The sequence below is a fragment of the Microtus oregoni genome, unplaced genomic scaffold, assembly GCF_018167655.1.
Source record: "Microtus oregoni isolate MIOR12 unplaced genomic scaffold, Mior012 000025F_ref0000491, whole genome shotgun sequence".
Taxonomy (NCBI): domain Eukaryota; kingdom Metazoa; phylum Chordata; class Mammalia; order Rodentia; family Cricetidae; genus Microtus; species Microtus oregoni.
The window spans coordinates 34,890,745-34,909,668 of NW_024543084.1; the positions used below are offsets into that span (position 1 = coordinate 34,890,745).

The 18,924-nt window shown below is 38.3% G+C and overlaps 1 protein-coding gene across 1 annotated transcript in view; it reads left to right on the plus strand.

The window, feature by feature from the left end:
• The window catches only part of LOC121462852 (ubiquitin carboxyl-terminal hydrolase CYLD-like), a 48,913-nt gene extending 30,349 nt beyond the window's left edge, over positions 1-18,564 (plus strand). The window contains exons 6-16 of the mRNA XM_041674815.1: positions 2,875-3,254; positions 4,062-4,227; positions 5,053-5,194; positions 6,312-6,434; positions 8,272-8,363; positions 9,211-9,277; positions 13,749-13,881; positions 14,653-14,761; positions 15,503-15,621; positions 15,822-16,038; positions 17,381-18,564. Of these exons, the coding sequence (XP_041530749.1) occupies positions 2,875-3,254; positions 4,062-4,227; positions 5,053-5,194; positions 6,312-6,434; positions 8,272-8,363; positions 9,211-9,277; positions 13,749-13,881; positions 14,653-14,761; positions 15,503-15,621; positions 15,822-16,038; positions 17,381-17,565 (1,733 nt within the window). The 3' untranslated portion in view covers positions 17,566-18,564. The remainder of the gene's footprint in view (positions 1-2,874; positions 3,255-4,061; positions 4,228-5,052; positions 5,195-6,311; positions 6,435-8,271; positions 8,364-9,210; positions 9,278-13,748; positions 13,882-14,652; positions 14,762-15,502; positions 15,622-15,821; positions 16,039-17,380) is intronic.
• The last annotated feature ends 360 nt before the right edge of the window (positions 18,565-18,924 follow it).

The window sequence follows — 18,924 nt, forward strand, 5'->3', positions numbered from 1 at the left end:
CTCAGGTATTGTTCCAGACACTGAGATTACTTTTTTATTTTTATTTTTTGGTGCTTGCTTCAAATCTTGCATCTTACACAAACTAAAATAGGACTCTACTCCTGATCCATATATCCACCCAAAACCTGAATGTTTTTTAACTTAATTTGTTCATCAGCTTGTATGATCACATTTGAAGTTTATGAAGGGAAATTATAATGATGAGCCACTTATTAATGGGATGAGTTCTGAGAAGTGCATCATTCGGCAGTTTTTTTTTTGTGTGTGTGTGTGTGTGTGTGTGACTTTTTAATGAGACCTCTTGTTTGTTCCCAGCTGCTCAGCCCCAAAATAATCACACAGAAACCATATTATTTGCAATACTGTTTGGCCAATAGCTTAAGCATATTTCTGGCTAACTCATCTTAAATTAACCCATCTCCATTAATCTATGTATTGCCACGAGGCTGTGGTCTACCGGGTAAAGTTCCGGCATCTCCTGTGGGGCTATATGGCTTCTCACTGACTCTGCCCTTCTTCCTCCCAGCATTCAGTTTTCCCCACCTAGCTCTGTTCTACTCTATCAGGCCAAGCCTATTTCTTTATTAACCAATGGTATTCACAGCATGCGGAGGAGAATCCCACATCATGTGACCATCATATAATGCACTTCACAAACCTTGGTGAAAGAACTTTGTGTATGTCTAGGCTCTATAACACTGCTGGATGTTCTTTTGTTGACTGCAACGGGGTTTCATTCTGTGGATCGTGACCCCTTTGGGGTTTGAATGACCCTTTTATTGGGATCGTTTAAGACCTTTGGAAAAGAAAGATATTTATATTACAATTCATAACAGTGGCAAAATTGCAGTAATAAAGTAACAACGAAAATAATTTTCTGGTTGGGGTTTGCCACAGTTTGAGGTATTGTATTAAAGGGTGTCAGATTTAGGAAGGTGGAAAACCACTGTTATATGGTATGAATGATAGAGGTGAAATTCGTGAGCCAGTAATTTCATCAAAGTAGAGGTGACATTGAAAAATAGACTACATGGAATGATTTTTTTTTTGTCCAGATTTCTTTAGATAGTCTGTAGTGTCCTGGAACTTGCTCAATAGACCAGGATGGCCTCAAACTCAGATATGCCTGCCTCTACTAAGTGCTGGGATTAAAGGCTCGTGTCACCACTGACCACCAGAATGGTTTCTTAGAGCTTTAATATAAACGGCTAACTTTTATATTAATTTTATTACTCCTACTCTCTTCTGTGTTGACTAATTACCAAACTTTTAAAGCCGAAGACAATACAATACTATGTATATGTATATTAGTTGTGTGAGCAGTTGTTCTACCATACGCATGTTAATTTATTTATAAAATTTCTTTTTATAACATATTGGCTTTTTAAAAAAGGAACTTTTCTTGTTCCATAGGATCTACCTCAGACCCTGGAAGTAGAACCAGTTCTGAATTATTTTGTTCCTTAATTAGGTCATCTGTTGACTCACAACAACAATCCAAATCCAAAAATTCATTGTATATTGATGAAGGTAATCTATAATTTTAGTCCTCTTTATAATGGTACCCTCTGTTTAATATGTAAGGGGAAATGACTTTTTCATCAATATTTGTTAATTTTGGAAACTGTGAATAGATCATAGCTAATATGACAATATTCCTGAACTAAAATATTAAACATAGTTTCAACTACACTGTTATTAGGGTTGAGGATACATTTGAAATATGTTAGTAGTCTGGGTTTTGTTTTGCTTTGTTTTTTTTACCCATGACAGGTTTCTCTGTATACAAAGTCCTGGCTGTCCTAGAACTTGCTCTGTTGAGTAGACTGGCCTCGAACTCACAGAGACTCACCTGCTTCTGGTTCCTGAGTGTTGAGATTAAAAGTGTACACCACTATGCCCAGCAGTTTGTTCTTATCTCTTAATACACCTTCTTAGGATCAACTGTTTCTAGAAATGTAGTGACTCATTTAAAGCCTTGCCTCTCTTCCTTTCTTTAAAACACACTACCTTTCCTTGTTTCCTAGATATCATTCTCCTTTCATGTATTTATTTCCTTCATCTGTGCAAGTTAATTACCTGGAAATCCTTCTAGTTCCTCCAGTTCAATGGTCTGGCTGACTGCTCTTCACCTCTTAAACTGAAACCTTTTCTCCCGCTGTACTCACTCACTCTCTTAGGTTAGGTTAAGTGTCCCTGAAGTGGTTTTGGTTATTTGCCTGTATTTTCTATAAGTTCCTAGTGCTTCTACAGTGCTTTGTATTCAGTAGATTCAGTAAACTAAATGAAAATATAGTGTTCTAAGTCTCTAGGATGACTGCTTATGACATGGATTCAGTTATAAGCTAAAACACACAGTACAATCTACAGTTGCATACTACAGGTTACATATATACTCACACAGAAAGTGACCTGAGTGGGTATTTGCCACATCTGATTCTCGCACTGAGTGTTGTTTTGTGAGCATAGGCAGCATGACCTGCCTCTCTCAAGAATTCATTCATCATGGGCCGGAGAGATGGCTCAGAGATTAAGAGCACTGACTGTTCTTCCAGAGGTTATTTAGAATTATTATTTAATTTTTATATCTCTTTATACTAATTTCTAATTTAATCACATTATGGGAAAGAAAATAATCCATGTGATACTGACTAGTCTTAGCTACCAATGCCAGATTACTGAGACAGGAATCTGTGGAGGTCGAGAAGAGGAGCAAAAACATTATTCAGAGCCAATGAGTTTACAGTGCTTTCAAGCAGACTTGCAAAGGGATCATGTGATCAGTTAGACTAGAACTTTGTATTGTTTTTAGAAGATGCAGTCATATTTAATGTTCTTGAACAGCCTTTTCTAATTAAGGACAATTTTTCATAGTTGCAGAAGACCCTGCAAAGTCACTTACAGAGCTGTCTCCAGACTTTGGACATTCATCACCTCCACCACAACCTCCTTCCATGAACTCCTTATCCAGCAAGAACAGATTGCACTCTCTACCGTTCAGCCTGACCAAGATGCCCAATACTAACGGCAGCATTGCTCACAGCCCACTGTCATTGTCAGTGCAGTGTGTGATGGGCGAGCTGAACAGCTTGCCTGTCCAGAAGAGTCCACCTTTGCCCATCTCTTCTGGTAATGCATATGGCCTAGAGGTGGGCTCACTGGCTGAAGTGAAAAAGAATCCCCCGTTCTATGGGGTTATCCGTTGGATTGGCCAGCCGCCTGGGCTCAGTGACGTGCTAGCTGGGCTGGAACTGGTAATTTGTTTTGGCTTGAAATCTACAACTTTTCTTCATGGGTTTTAAAACTACGTTTTCCTCTATTAGATAATTTCTTGGGAAGTTATTTTTTCTCAAAAAAAATTCAGTAGTAGAGGAAATATAGTATTGCTTACCTTCACCCTTTGCCATTGCTAAGGCTTCTCACTCACTTATTCCTCATGTTTGTTTGTGATCAAGGAATAGATTGATTTTTAGGCTAGAACATGTAGTCTCCACATACAAACAGATGCAGCAAAGAAAGCAGTTCAGTGACCAGTTCTCCTTCTTATTCTTTAGCCTCCTCCCATTGCAGTCAGTTCAGGGATGTGACTGACTTTAAAATTAATCATGTTTGGAGTCTTTGGGAGAGGGGAAGGTTTTATTTTTGGCTCTAAAAAAAGTATATTGTGTGATATTTCATAACCAGGAGGGAGAATTTGAATAAATTTAGCTATTGCCTAAATATAGTTTTTAACTTTTTTTCACTTGTCTTCTTGCTGTTGAGGAACTAGGTAATTTATCTACTCCTGCCCCTTGATTTTAATACTTTTGAAATGGCTCAGGGAAACTCAGTAAACCAAGGAAGTTCTAAGCATGTATTTTGAAAGGAAATGCATCAAATACTTCCCGGAGGGCTAAAGAATTATTTTCTTAAACCACCAGCTGAGGGCCAAAGCACCAGTTAGTCAGTCCCTTTTCCTTCTTGCTGATCTGTTCAGAAAAGATTTGAAAGAGAAATTCAGAAAAAGTGAAAACTCCATAGCTCTTCCCGGTGTAACACATACCAAAACCTTTCTTTTTCAGGAGGATGAATGTGCGGGCTGTACAGATGGCACGTTCAGGGGCACGCGCTATTTCACCTGCGACGTGAAGAAGGCTCTGTTTGTGAAATTGAAGAGCTGCAGACCGGACTCTAGGTTTGAGTTTCTGGAGCCTGTTTATAATCAGATTGAAAGGTGTAATTCTTTAGGTAATTGGATACTTTTAATTTATTTACCCATCTGGAATGACTGTTTCTTGCTACATTTTAGCATCTGAGGGTGACAGTGTTTAAATGTTTTATTTACTTGCCAGTGTTCATGAAGTTTCGAAGTTGGTAAAGATTCTTACTTGGTGCATAAGAGAGTTGTCCTAAGAGGAGATATGTTGAAAGAAGAGTTAGGAAAAGTGTTTAGGGTCTAAAGACTGAAAGGTGGTGTTTTTTCTTCTCTTTTATTGATTATAGACATTAAATTTTTGGCAGTGTGGGTGGTAGAAATGAAAATGTGGTCCCTTTAGCAATAACTTCCCCCTCCGCATCTTTTTAAGTACCTCATTTCGGATGTCCTTATGAAGAAATCTGATACAGTCTGGGGATGCAGTTGGCTTGACAGATGGAGGACAATTCTTCTCATTGTCACTAGCTTGCTGATGCTGGCCTTTCCCTTAACAATACTGAGAGTCAAGCAGGGGGAAATAGGGAAAACATCTTTATGAAAAACATTTTTCTTAATGTTGAAGAGTATTTTGGAAACTTGTTTTCTTTTTATACTTGAAAATGAAACATTTTGGACAAGTAACAAAATATTCTTTGACAGATGCTTAATTGACTTAATTTTCTAAACTCTATATGACAGGAATGATGTTGAAAGTGAATAATTGAATTTTTATAAGTCCAGATAAATATCAGTAAACTAAAGTAAAAAAATGCAGAAGATGCCAAAATATACTTTAAATGATATATATATATATATACATGCATATGAATATATACTGTCATGATTTAAAAGATTATTTTTATTTTTTATCTTTTCAGTATTTGGAGGCTACTTAAGTGAAGTAGTAGAAGAAAATACTCCACCAAAGACGGAAAAAGAAGGTTTAGAGATAATGATTGGAAAGAAGAAAGGCATCCAGGGCTATTACAATTCTTGTTACTTGGACTCAACTTTATTCAGGTAAGTTCCTATTTTCTGCAGTAAGTGTAAATAGTGCTGTGTGGGGGAGAGGGGAGACAGGTATGTGTGTGTGTGTATATGGAAGAAGGTGCCAGTTGCCTTTGAGTAGAGAAACTGACAGAGTTAGGAAAGATCATGAGATTTGGTCCTTAGTGACTAAAGAATTTCATATCCTATTCCTAGATCCAAAGCACTAATATAAAAATACTGCAGTGAATAATGAGTGAACAGATACTCTGAGGACATCTGCCTCCAGTGTAGATGATGGCACGTGTGCCAAGTAACCTGCAGCAAGCTATTGGCATTGCGTGCTGCGTGGGTTCTGGAATCTCGAGATGATCATAAAAATTCTTAATATTAAAAATTACTTTCCATGGGATCACTGTTGCCCTCCTTTGTGTAGTTTTCCCTAAAGTGGATCAAGTTGAACAGCAAGGATCATTAGGCTATGAAGATTGCATCTATAGCCGTAAGGGTTGTGCACTGCCAGTGAAGTGGATCTGCCACTCGGTAGGCTGTGCCACAAGAGTTAGGAAGTTAGTGTGGAAGTTAGAATTTTAAAGGAGAGAGCACAATAAAGGTGGGTCTTGTCGTTGCTGGAATACTTTTGATTAAACAAACAAGCAAGCATTACTATAATATTCCTTAGATTTGCTGATAAAAATTTATTTTAACTAAATTTATTTTCTTTGATACCAGCAAATTTTTATTGCTAATCACTCACAAGTTATTATAAGGAAATGCCTATCTTATGATAATGAAATGAAGTTGTCCTGACTAGTCTGATCTGGTCTTGACCAGTCTCTAACTTTCTCCCTATGTTGTCTGTGTGTGTGTGACCGATTTCTAGGCCTCTCTTGGTTTATGTAAACAAGCTTCTTTCATAATGTTCTCTGGCGTGTTTTCAACCTTCACGTGTATGGTGCAGTCTTGGTGTTTCTGGTCCGGATCTGCAGGGTCTCCGGGTACTGAGCACAGGGCCTGTGTGGTCTGTCCATGAGTTCTTAGGCCAGTGGTTCCCTACACTTTATCCCTTTGCCTCTTCCTACTCCTTTAAGAATCTTTCTCACATATTATTGTTTTTATAACATGAGGAAAATATTCTTTTATTTTGCAGCTTATTTGCTTTTAGTTCTGTCCTGGATACTGTGTTGCTCAGACCCAAGGAAAAGAATGATGTGGAGTATTATAGTGAGACCCAGGAGCTACTGAGGACAGCAATAGTCAATCCTCTGAGAATGTAAGTAGAAGACATGTGTTTTGTCTTTAGCTGGTGTTCTGTGTACTGTTTTCTTGTATAGTAATTAATTTATGCTCTGTACTCGTAGTAAAAAAAAAGAAGTTAGTTCTCATGAAATACTGACTTTTTAAAACCTTTGTTTTTTGTCCTCTGTTTATGTGTGTTTTAGTCTGGGCAGTGCATTCTGTAAAATGATGGGACTCATTTGGAGTCATGCACTACAAATTTATCCCTTTGCCTCTTTGTCTAGTACATGACATTGCACTAGAAACAAGTGAGGTATATTAAAGTGACATGGTGTTTTGTTTATTTAAAAGAATTTCTTTAGGTCTTCTTTTACTCCTTTACTAAGGTAGTTGTAAATGTGCAGAAGACCATGTAAGAAGACTTTGATACATGATGCTGATGTGTGATGACTTCACAAGGCGTTTATGTGATGAAGAGTTAGATTATCCAGTGATCAGGAAACAGATAGCTCAGGGACATAGAGAACAAACTATGCAATTTAAAGTCCAACTGTGATCAATTTAAACTTTGTGGTACACTTTTCTTAACAGTGAAAATAAAAATTAACGTAATATATTTAAAAATAACAAAATATGAAACTATAAGGAGTATTCCAAACGACGTACTGTGTCACATAGCTAAGAAAGTAAATTAAAAGTGAAACAAATTTCTCTAGATACTTGTTTGCCTTACTTTTCTAATCATCTTATCCTTTAATTATGTGCTTTGATTTTAATATTAATTATTTTGTCTTACACAAATTTTAAACTCTCAGATTTTTCTTTCCCTATGTAAATGACACTAGAACAGCACAGGTCAAATCTTAACTACAAGGCATATTATCACAACCTTCCTTCTTTTTAAAATACTGTCAATCCATCAGTAAACGTTTTTTGCATACGATTGCCCAACTAGTCCAGAATCATAGTTATTCTAATTTTGTCACCACTCTATAGAAAACACTTGTTGCATGGCCTATGAGACCAAGGTGCGTCTTGTCAGGCATGGTGGGATATACCTGTAATCCCAGCACTTGATAGCTCAAGAGGCTAAGGCAAGATCAGTAGTTCAGAAATTTGAGATATATTTCTTGTGTCTGCAAATGTCATATCTGTTGTTTGGACAGAGGTTTCGCATTACGTAATGGAAGCACCCACAGGTAGAGATCCTGTTTTGTTTATTTGGTTTTTTGTTGTTGTTAGGTTTCTTTAATCTCCTTTTGTATTTTTGGTGCCCTACATATAGCATTACACAAGTGGTAGGTGTTTAGTGTTTGCTGACTGCAAAGAGCTACCAAGTAGGTGGATGGTCACTCTAAAAAGCAGGTACACAGTATGATTAGCTGTCTCTGACTTGTTCTTGTAAGCCCATGGTCTCCTATAGTCAAACAAAGAGAATGTCATACTTATGTTGACTGTTTGATTTCAGACTTTAGATTTTTAGTATCTCATCAGTTCCCTTTTCCATGTCTCTTATCCTGTGTATAAGAAGGGCTTTCTCAAATTTGGATATCCTATTTTATAAAATAAGTATTTTAATATAATAAGCAAATGCCATTTAAAAATTGCTTCACCCAGGCTTCATAAAAAGTTCAGAATTGTATTAGTACATGGTAGTTATTTTTAAGGTGTTTAATAGTATCTGGAAACAATTCTGATTCTCAGACTTTCACTTTTCAAACTTCTGTAAGAAGCCTACAGTTGTTTCTTAAAAATAAATGCCTTGTCTATTGTTTTTTTAACATGTTACAATTGTATGAAAAGTACTTGATTATTAAGATGTGCCATATGACTCACTGTGCCAGTGTCAGTTAATTCATTTTTATCAACAGATATGGATATGTGTGTGCCACAAAAACTATGAAACTGAGGAAAATACTTGAAAAAGTTCCTGCTGCATCAGGATTTACATCTGAAGAAAAAGGTGACCCTTTTAATTTATAATATATGCATTGAAAATAACTTGAAAGTTTATCATCTAGTAATATGCTAAATTATTTCCTGAAATATACCAATTTAGTTTAGAGGATTAAATTTAAGTTAGATTCATTTGAGAGGGCTAGGAGTATACTCAGTGGTGGAGTATGTAAGAGGCCTTGGGTTTGATTCCCAGCACTGCAAAAATATGAAAAGTTTCTTTTCTATGTGACATGCATATTTCTCCTGATTTTGTGATTCTTCTGAAGTGATGTGATGTGGAAGAAGTCTTTAAGAGGCCAGCCGGCTGGCTCTACAGAAGATGACCAAGTAAAGAGCTGTCCTTGTCCCCAGCAGGGCTGTTCGGAGCTGCTTCTCTTCCTGTGATAGGGAGAGTCCCCAGCACTCAGTTTCTCACTGTGCTCCCTGTTGAAAGGGGCTGTGGAGCAGTTGGCCGGCACTTCTGTCTGCTCACAACTGAAGAATTTGCTCAGATTCAACTCCTGAATTAGTTTATTAACAGTATACTATAACCAACTGTGGCATTTATACACATGGTTATTACTAAAATAGAAGAAAAAATAGGGCATATACCAGGTATATTCTACTGAACCTCCCAAAAGACATAAAAATGATTTCACTGTGTGTGAATGAGTATATTCTGTTAAATAGGGCATCATGACAACAAATGGAAAAGTAATGTTTTATTATAAGTTTTCCCTTGTCAGGAGAACCTGAAATAACTAAACTTTTAATTAATATGTCTCTCTTAAAGAATAGAATGGTTTTTAAATTTTCTCTGTGATTCACTTAGGTTTTTTTGTTTTGTTTTGTTTTGCTTTGTTTTCTCCTAGATCCTGAAGAATTTCTAAATATCCTGTTTCATGATATTTTAAGGGTTGAGCCATTGTTAAAAATAAGGTAGGTCTCAAGCTGTCTAGAAGCATTTCAGAAGCAGACCTTCTTTTACACTGCCATTGCCCAGTAGCTAAATGTTGCTAGCATAGATGTGGGTTTCACTAGCTGCTGTCTTCTCTCTGAGCTACACTTAACTTCCAGGGCACAAGTGAACTGTCCTTTTAATTAGCCCTAGTGACAGATGTGCCCACAATTTAATTACTTATGAAATTGCATGTTAATATTTTTGAAAGTTCAGTTAGTGAACTTTTAAAAGGAATCTTATTCTAACTGAATTTAAAAAAAGAAAAAAAAACAGTGAGAGCATTGTTTTTGGCTTCCCATAACTTACAGTTAGCCTTAAGTTAGTTCTTTCGTTCTCAGTTTAGATCTTCCTTCTCCCCATGTTGAAAGAATACCTGAGTTTACTGTGATACAGTTCTTAGTGGGATGTTTGAAATGTCTGCGCTTCCCAGGTCATTTGAATGGTGGGCCCCTCTTGATTTCAGTCTTGGTTTCTCTGGTGGAAATTTTAGGAGTGTGCTGCCTACTTTCTTAAGAACCCACACTGATGAGTTCTCTTTCCTCTTGTGTCTAAGCAATGCAGTTTGAACCAGGGTTAAACTGATTGTGGGAACAAGGAAAGTATCACAGTTAAAGTTTGGTTCTCTTCAGAAATCTCTAACTAGTGAACTGGCATGATGCATAAGCATGGGGTGTACATACTTATTAGCAAGTCCAAGTTGGTAATCGCTTTCTATGTACCTAGAAAATCCAGAGAATTACCTACAAAGATTTAAGAAAAGAATTTATTATAGTCTAGCCATGTAAAAATTAATCATGGAAAATCAACATTTTTTTATTCCTTCAAGCATATAGAAAAAGGAATATTTTATGTTTTAGGAAAGAAAAATAAGCAATCATTGTTTTCAAAGATAGAGTTAAAAAAAGATTTACACTGAGCTACAAGGCAGATTTGATTAATCAGTGAGAAAGAGTAAATAATTAAATATGTGAATTTTTTGGTTTGTTTTATTCTTTTAATGATTTTTACATTCCAACTACAGTTTCCCCTCCTTCCTCTCTTCCTAGTCCTTCCCTCCCACCTTCTCCCTCTCCCCCCATCCTCTCCTCCTTCATTTCTATTCAGAAGAGGGCAGGCCTCCCATGGATATAAAGCAAACATGGATATAAAGCAAACATGAGGCTCAGAGTGTGAGGTGCGGTCCATCTTGGTGCAGTTGTAGTGGGACTGTACCTCAGCCGGTGTCCCTGCTTCTGCAAGGGAAGCAGATGGAGATGAATGCAGGTGCTCAGCTCACTTTCTCCTTCTCATTCTGGGGCCCAAACTTGTGAAATTCTGCTGCCCATATTTAGAGTGGATCTTCTCACCTCAACCCAATCAGAAAACTTTTTTACAGTTATGTTTAGAGGTTTATCTCATAGATGATTCCAGATCCTGTCAAGCTAACAATATTAACATCACAAGACCACTTATTGTCAACTTGATACCCAAATATATCATTTAAAAATACATTTAATTTTATTTTTAATTGTGTGTATGAATTCAGTGCCAACAGAGGCCAGAAGAGGATGTCAGATTTCCTTAAGCTGGAGTTACAGGCAGTTGCAAACTACCTGTTTTGGGTTCTGGGGACTGAGCTTTGGTCCTCTGTAAGGGCAGTGTGCTGTCTTAACCTCTTGATAGCTGAGACATTTCCTATCACTTTTGGTTATGAGCCTTAGTTTTTATTTTTTTAATGGCTGAACTCTCTCTCTCTCTCTCTCTCTCTCTCTCTCTCTCTCTCTCTCTCTTAGGCCCCAAGTTTTTTGAGACAGGATTTCTTTGTGTAACAGTCTTGGCTACTAGCAGTCCTGGAATTCACTTTGTAGACGAGACTGACTTCAAACTCACAGAGATCCGCTTGCCTCTGTCTCCTGAGTGCTCAAATTAAGTGCATGCTTCACCACACCCGACTTAAACATATGATTTTAAAGCTATTACTTTCTACTCTTTGTCCCGATAGGTTCTTGGTCATCTTTAATGCAGAATACATTCATTCTAACTTCAGAAGTTTCCATAATTTTTAATGTTCCAACACTGTTCAAAAATAGTCTTTTTAACCATGAGTTCCTGAAAAACCAATAAACAAGTTTTGTACTTCCAGCTTACAGTGGCACAGGGTTGGTTCTCATCCCAAAAGGAAGGAGTTGGGGGCAGAGCAAGCAAAGAAAGGCCAGAGCAAAGCAAGAGCCACAGAGCATCAAGGCAGGGCGACCCCGGCTCCTTGTGGCTGGGCAGTGACGTCACAAGCTTCACACACTCATCATGGAGCTGCCGGATTTTGGAATGAGTATAGGACCTCAGGACTCACCTATTATGGTCCAAACCACACCAATCCATGAATGTTTTTATATTCATGTTTGTAAAATGTCAATATCCACTTTTAAAAAATTACCAAATTTGTATTCTTGTGCCCTTGGATTGTCCCTGGTGGAAAATACAACCCAACTAGCATGGATTGGTTCAGTTTCACAACTTGGTTATGATTCTGTAGGTTTCCAAACTTCTAAAACACTAGCCATGGGGTTATTTAATTATTTTTATCATTTTCTAAAATTTTCATAAACCCCATATTGTATATTGAGTATGTTTCCCCTGTACCTCCATCCCTCTGTCCCTTTCCATGTCTCCCTCCTCATAGTTCCTTTGTTCCTTAGGCAGCATCACGTCTACTTTCATGTCATATACAAATTAATGCTTTTTGTCTCTCTGTAGACGATCGAGGAACCATAAATGAGAGAAAACATACATTGTTTCTCTTTATGGGACTGATTTAATTTGTTTAGTATGTTTATTTCCAGTTAATCCATTTTTTATGACTGAAGACTTTATTCTTTATGGTTAAAAGGACTCCCCTGTGCATATGATTTGAGGAGTGATTTTTGTTGTTTTGTTTTTCGTTTTAGGTTTGGTTTGCTTTTTTGAGACAGGTTTCTCTATATAGTCCTGACTGTCCTGAAACTTGCTTTGTAGACCAGGCTGGCCTCGAACTTACAGAGATCCACCTGCCTCTTTCTCCTGAGTGCTGGGATTAAAAGTGTGCACCACCATGCCTGGCCCTGGAAGTAAGGTTTGAGTGGCTGTTGTTCCTCCCAGTTTTCTGCTACAGTGTTAGGACACTATGTATCTCTTCCTCCATTAACTAGCTGCCATGCCTCCTCCTGGCCATCCTTGATTTTTCTGGGTGTGATTTTTTTTTACCTCCATTATTTTTGTTTTCTCTTCTATGCTATTTTTAACTATGAATTTTTTCTATGATTTTTTTCTATGACTTTTTCTATGATTTTTTGTAGTCATCAACAACCAATTAAAATGTTATTCTAGAATAACTGCTAGTTTCTTGAATTATAATCTGTTCTTATTAGCTTTGAGTTCTCAAGAGTGCTGTAGCTAGTTACCAGATTTTATGTTTTGTAAATTCAGGACATAATTTGCTTGGGGCAGCTGAAGATCACAATAGGCTGCTCCCTGAATCACAGAAGTTTTGTGATTAAAAACTGCTGACAGTTTTTTTTTTCTAAAACTCTTGAAATCTAGACATACATTTAAATAATCTGATTCTAAACCCAGACACTTGGCTAAAAAAGATAAGCGGTAAGCTGAAAGATGAAAAACAATTTTCTCAGTAGAGTTAGTTTTAATGGTTACTAGTAAGCTGGTAAGGGAAGGGAGATGTTGGACCCTCATGTTTCACTGTGACCATTTACCTGGTGTTTGTCAAGTTGGTGGGTGAGCATCTAAAGAGCTGCTGGTAGCTGAAAGCCTAGAGGATAGTTGTTAGGGTTCCTGGGAGTCACACCTTGCCCTGCTTTGACTTGCTAGGAAAGTATCCCTCCCTCCCTCCCTCTCTCCCTCCCTCCCTCCCTCCCTCTCTCCCTCTCTCCCTCCCTCTCCTCTCTCCCTCCTCCCTCCCAGGGCTTTTATTTTAGGAAGTAAAGAAGTTTGATTTAGAAGGTCTAAGAGTCTGTCACTGAGGCATTGTAGCATTTGTTCTAGTCAGTAAAAGCAGTGCTCACAACTGTCTGTAACTTCAGTTCCTGGTGACCTGACATCCGTGGTAAAACACCAGTGTACATAAAATAAAAATTAATTTTTTTTAAAGTAGCTGCTACTTTCTAGATTTGGAGGGAGAAGAACTGATTATTGTTCATATAGTGTTTCTTGTCTGGAATATTATTCTACATTTTTCTTGTGATGGCAAGAGAACTTTCGAATAATTTATAAAGAAGGCAGAAGAACTAATTTATGAGGTCTTCTGCATAAGCACATTTAACTATCTCATCCGAATCATTGTCTTTCACCTGGTGTGTGGACAATCCAAAGCTGGACACGAGCATTATGATGCTGTGTCCTCAGGTCTGTCAGACGCTTCATACTCGATTCAGGCATTTGGTAAGTGGCTTATATGCAATTCTTCCTGTGTGCTCCCAGATCAGCAGGTCAGAAAGTCCAAGACTGCGACTTCTATCAGATCTTTGTGGAAAAAAATGAGAAAGTTGGAGTTCCTACAATTCAACAGTTACTAGAATGGTCTTTTATCAACACCAACCTGAAATTTGCAGAGGTTAGTGATTCTAACTGGACTTGTACTGCTACTTTATTTTGTTTCTTATCAATGCTAGATATTAAACTCAGGCCTTTTGTACACACTACCCCAAGTGCTGCCCCACTGAACCACACCTAGCTGTCACTGTGCTTTAACCAAGAATAGTTTGAAGAAAGAGTTAAGAAGACACTTTTTTTTAAAAACAAACAGGTATTCTAACTTTGTTCTTTTTAAAGATAGCCGCTTAGCTTAAGATGGAATGTTTTGGATTTAGGTTGCAAAGGGAACAAAAGCTAATTTTTAAGTTAAAGTAGCTTAATGCAAAGATATGTGTGCATACATGTTTATGTTTTCAGTTGTCATTTTTCCCATGCATAGTATCTAAACATGTCAAAGGTAATGTTATTTTTTCTCCCTCTGCTAAGAGATAAAATACCAATAAATTCTTGTGTATGGGTTTGCTAATGAATGCAATAGAAACGTCTCTTTGACTGTCAGAATGTGTGATCTCTGCAGTGCATGCCGTGGTCTGTTTTATCATGTTCGTCTCCGGGGAAGTCTGGAAAATCTGTAGCTTATTGCTGCTCTGCATCCACACTGCACATTCACAAGTGGGCTCTGCTTCATGGGCCAACAGCCCTGCTGAAACCACTACTGGGTTTCATAGGGAAACTCGTTAGTACAGGGGTTAGGACTCAAGGCTTTGGACATGCTAAGTAAGCGCTATATTGAGCTAAGTCCCCAGCTCCTTAGGACTTTGGTTTCTAAAACTATGTGTCTTTTTTTTAGGCACCATCATGCTTGATTATTCAGATGCCTCGGTTTGGAAAAGACTTCAAAATGTTCGAAAAAATTTTCCCTTCTCTAGAATTAAATATAACGGATTTGCTTGAAGACAGTAAGTATATAGTCCTTTCTTTGAGTTTTGTTTTGTTTTGTTTTAGAAATAGTTGGCCTGGACTTTTCATTAGTTATGGATATAGTACTTCTGACAGGTAATTCAGTATTTGAAGAGCTTAGACATACTAACTCAATAATTTGACTGCTAGAATTTATTCTAAAAAAAAAGAGGTAAAAATAAATCATTTAAATGCAAATTTACTTACTATCTGACAAGAAATTAGAGACAAGAAATGTTAATAAGAGGGAAGTGGTTAACTGGATCATATGTCTAAACAATAGAACTATGTGAAAACAGTGTGTGGTAGTTATAGTGGAAGGGAAAGCATCGAGAGGCTAGATGAGAGAAGCTTGAGATACACGTGTACCTGGGTGCACATACTTATATAAATATTCAGACGTAAAAGTGTTACAGAACGTTCATAATGGCAGTGATTTTTACTTACTGACTTAAGATCATATGTGCTATTAGTCTTCAATACTTATTTTATATCTTTGAACATTTCATGACCAGAAGAACAATTCTAGAATAGGTTAAGAAAAATGGTTATATGGAAAAAAAAGTCCTTAAAAATACTTCAGATACAAAAAAAATCCAAATGAAATTTTAAGAGGGTCAGAGAGGACTAGGCCTTTCTTCTCCCCAACCCCCAAGCATTCTTGTTTTCAAAGTATAGCTTTTATTTTTAAGGACAGAATGTCGTTTTTAAAAAGGCTTCTTCCTTCCCTCTTTGCTTAGCTCCCAGGGAGTGTCGCATCTGTGGAGGACTTGCGATGTTTGAGTGTAGAGATTGCTATGAAGACCCCGACATCACAGCAGGGAAGATCAAGCAGTTCTGTAAGACCTGCTGCACTCAGGTAATCCACACTCACTGCACCAGTCAGAGTCAAAGGGCATTTTAAACATTCACAGTAAATGTTATTGCTCATGTCTCTTCTGCCGGTGTGTGTGTGTGTGTGTAGAACTTGGCTGGGCTGGTCAATGAAAGTGATTAGAGTCTGCCCTTGAAACATGGCATTTAGCTCACTTGTGGTATTTTCTTCATGGTCCATTTTAGGTTCACCTCCATCCGAAGAGAATGAATCATACCTATCACCCAGTATCACTTCCCAAAGACTTGCCTGACTGGGACTGGAGACACGGCTGCATCCCCTGCCAGAAGATGGAGTTATTTGCTGTTCTCTGCATAGAAACGAGCCACTATGTTGCTTTTGTGAAGTATGGGAAGGATGATTCAGCCTGGCTCTTCTTTGACAGCATGGCTGATCGAGATGGTATTTAAAACTCGTCTTTTGGAGGGAGATGCTTCCTAGTGAGAGCACGTGTTTGTGGTAATAGGGTATTTTGTGAGCAGATTCTTGAAAGGATACCACAGTGGGACGGACTTCAATCTTCAAAGGGTATTACTAATTCTGCTCCTCAAACTAAGGAGCAATAATGTTGTGCCATCTTGGTCCTTACGTGGATTTGTTAAAGAATCCTAGCCATAATCCCAGACTTGGGAAGTAGAGGATTGTGAATCAGAGGTCAGTTTGTATTGCATAGTGAGAACCTGTTTCAATTTGTCCAACCTCAAAAGAAAACAAAGATCCTAAAATTTATTTAGAGCTGATTTTACCATCTTCTTCCTTGCATTTTTATATACAGTAGAGTAGCCATTTATTGAGGACATAAATGCCAAACTCTGTGGGAATACTTAGGTCATGGAAATCATGCCTGTTTTTCTATTGTCTAAGCTAACGTTAAAGGTGGTGAAGGTTGCATGGTTTGAATTTACCTCAGTCTTCCTGATCTCATGCGTTTTATTTCAGGAAGAAACCTTTTCTCATTGAGATGTTTTTAGGAAGCTTAGTCATTACTTAGTACACACTTGAGTGACAGGGGTCTTGGTAGTAAGGTACTTGTCACAGTACCTGTCCATACCCCATTTACTCTACAGCTCTTCTTCCAAGCCCTAGTTCCCCAGGTCTTCAGGTGTGACACTTTAATAACCAGAGGCACCGAGTGACGGCTTCTTGACCAGAGGCCCAAGCTGTAGACCAACAGTTCTTCATTTCTGCATAGCTCTGATGCCTGATGGCACAGCCCACCCCTGTGTGTGCTTCACTCAGCATTAGCAGCATAACTTTTGGGAATGCATCTGGGAGAGCAAATCTGATCATCAGAGCACGTGCGCGTTCTGATGATTAGTATCTAAAACAGCCGTGCTAGAGGTATGCAAGTATGTTCTTAAAACATAGGGAAACAGTAGCGCTCACAATTGGCTTCTTGTGGAAAAGTGTCAGACTGTTAGTGTCTGGGAAGGACAGAAAAGTCTGAGGGGCCTAGAGCAGCCTGCAAATCGGGACTGCAGCTTTTCCTAAGTGCATGTCCTTTTACCAGGTTTTTTTTTTTTTCACTTTTCTCTGCTTGAGCCCTCTCAGAAGCCAATAAAAGGAGACCATAATTCTAGAAACTGAAAGTCAAACAAAGTTTTGTTGTTTGTTTTGTTTTGTTTTTGATTCTGGGAGTCAGTCTTCACTAAATTCTAGGATAGTAAAATTGTTCTGGTGGGACAGGCTGCCAAGAGGACTTAGAAGTTTGCTGCCCTAATGAGAGCTCTCTCTCTCTCCCTAGGGGGTCAGAATGGCTTCAACATTCCACAAGTGACACCCTGCCCTGAAGTGGGAGAGTACTTGAAGATGTCTCTGGAGGAGCTGCACTCCTTGGATTCCAGAAGGATTCGAGGCTGTGCACGCAGACTTCTTTGTGATGCGTACATGTGCATGTACCAGAGTCCAACCATGAGCTTGTACAAATAACATGTCATCTGAAAGGGGCAGAGGCCAAGCACAAAGCTTAACACCATGTGTCTTCCAGCTGGCACCCATTATGGGCAATGGGTGTCTTTTGTGTTGATGGCCCTTTAGCAAAGGATTCCTGTGTTTTTAAACAAATTATTTTTGTGTTCTTGAAGTATTTAATAAGCATTTTGCACTCTAGGAAGTATGTTTTGTTGGTTTTTTAAAAGTTTTAATGAAGTTTAGTTTAAATTAAGTTAAGTTTTGTTTTTTTAAGTTTATTGAGTTTATTGCATTGATAATATAATATTTTTGGAAAGATACAATTTTAATTGTTACGTCTAAAATCTTTTAGTCCATTGAGGATGTAAGTAAATATTTCTTCTTATGGACCAAGGATATTAAATCGTTTTTCTTTTTTGAGTGCCTTGAGGAAGAAATAATATGGTTTTACTGAGTCTGCTGGTGGGTGGCCTTAAATGGCATTACTTTATCCTCAAGAGTACCGCAGGGTCCTGGCCACTCTCCTGGGAGTGCTGACAGTTTAGTATCATCCGATTTGAGTTCTCATTTTCTTCCCAACGGATTTGAGGGAGAAGGGCTTTGATGTAGGGATTGTCCTTCCAGGCACCGTAGGCCTCTGCACAGTTCTCTTGTGCTTTTAAATACTGCTTATGTTCACTAATTATTCATTCTAAAGGGATTATGCAGGAGATGCAACTGTCTTTGGTTTTATATTATGAAATAGCCTTGTATTGTGGGATGTTAACTCTGGAGAGTCGCCCTCATACTCAAAGTATTCATTAAAAACAATCCCCTGATACTCCCTAGGGGGTGTGTGGCTATTATCAGGCTGACCCAAAGGAACACATTTTGTATTCCATTTCCTTTACTGGTATCTTGTTAAAAATTTTTTGCCTGAAGAATATTGTTTTGTTTGTGAAAACATGAATAACATTGTATAAAACAGTCCCTTTCTGTCCGAATGCTCCAATGTAGCCTTAATTTTGTTAGAGACGATTGAAGTGCTCTTATGGAAATAAATGTACCATTACTATTTCTGTATCAGTAAAACGCAGTTTTATGGTTCTTTCTCTTTGAAAAAAAATTTCTGCCTTCCCCCAGCCTCCCATTTCCCTCCCCCTCCTCTCCCCCTCCCCCCACTCCTCCCCCCCCACTCCTCTCCCCCTCCTCCCACTCCTCTCCCCCTCCTCCCACTCCTCTCCCCCTCCCTCTCCAGTACAAAGAGCAGTCAGGGTTCCCTGCCCTGTGGAAAGTCCAAAGTCCTCCCCCCTCCATCCAGGTCTAGGAAGGTGAGCATCCAAACTGGCTAGGCTCCCACAAATCCAGAACATGAAGTAGGATCAAAACCCAGTGCCA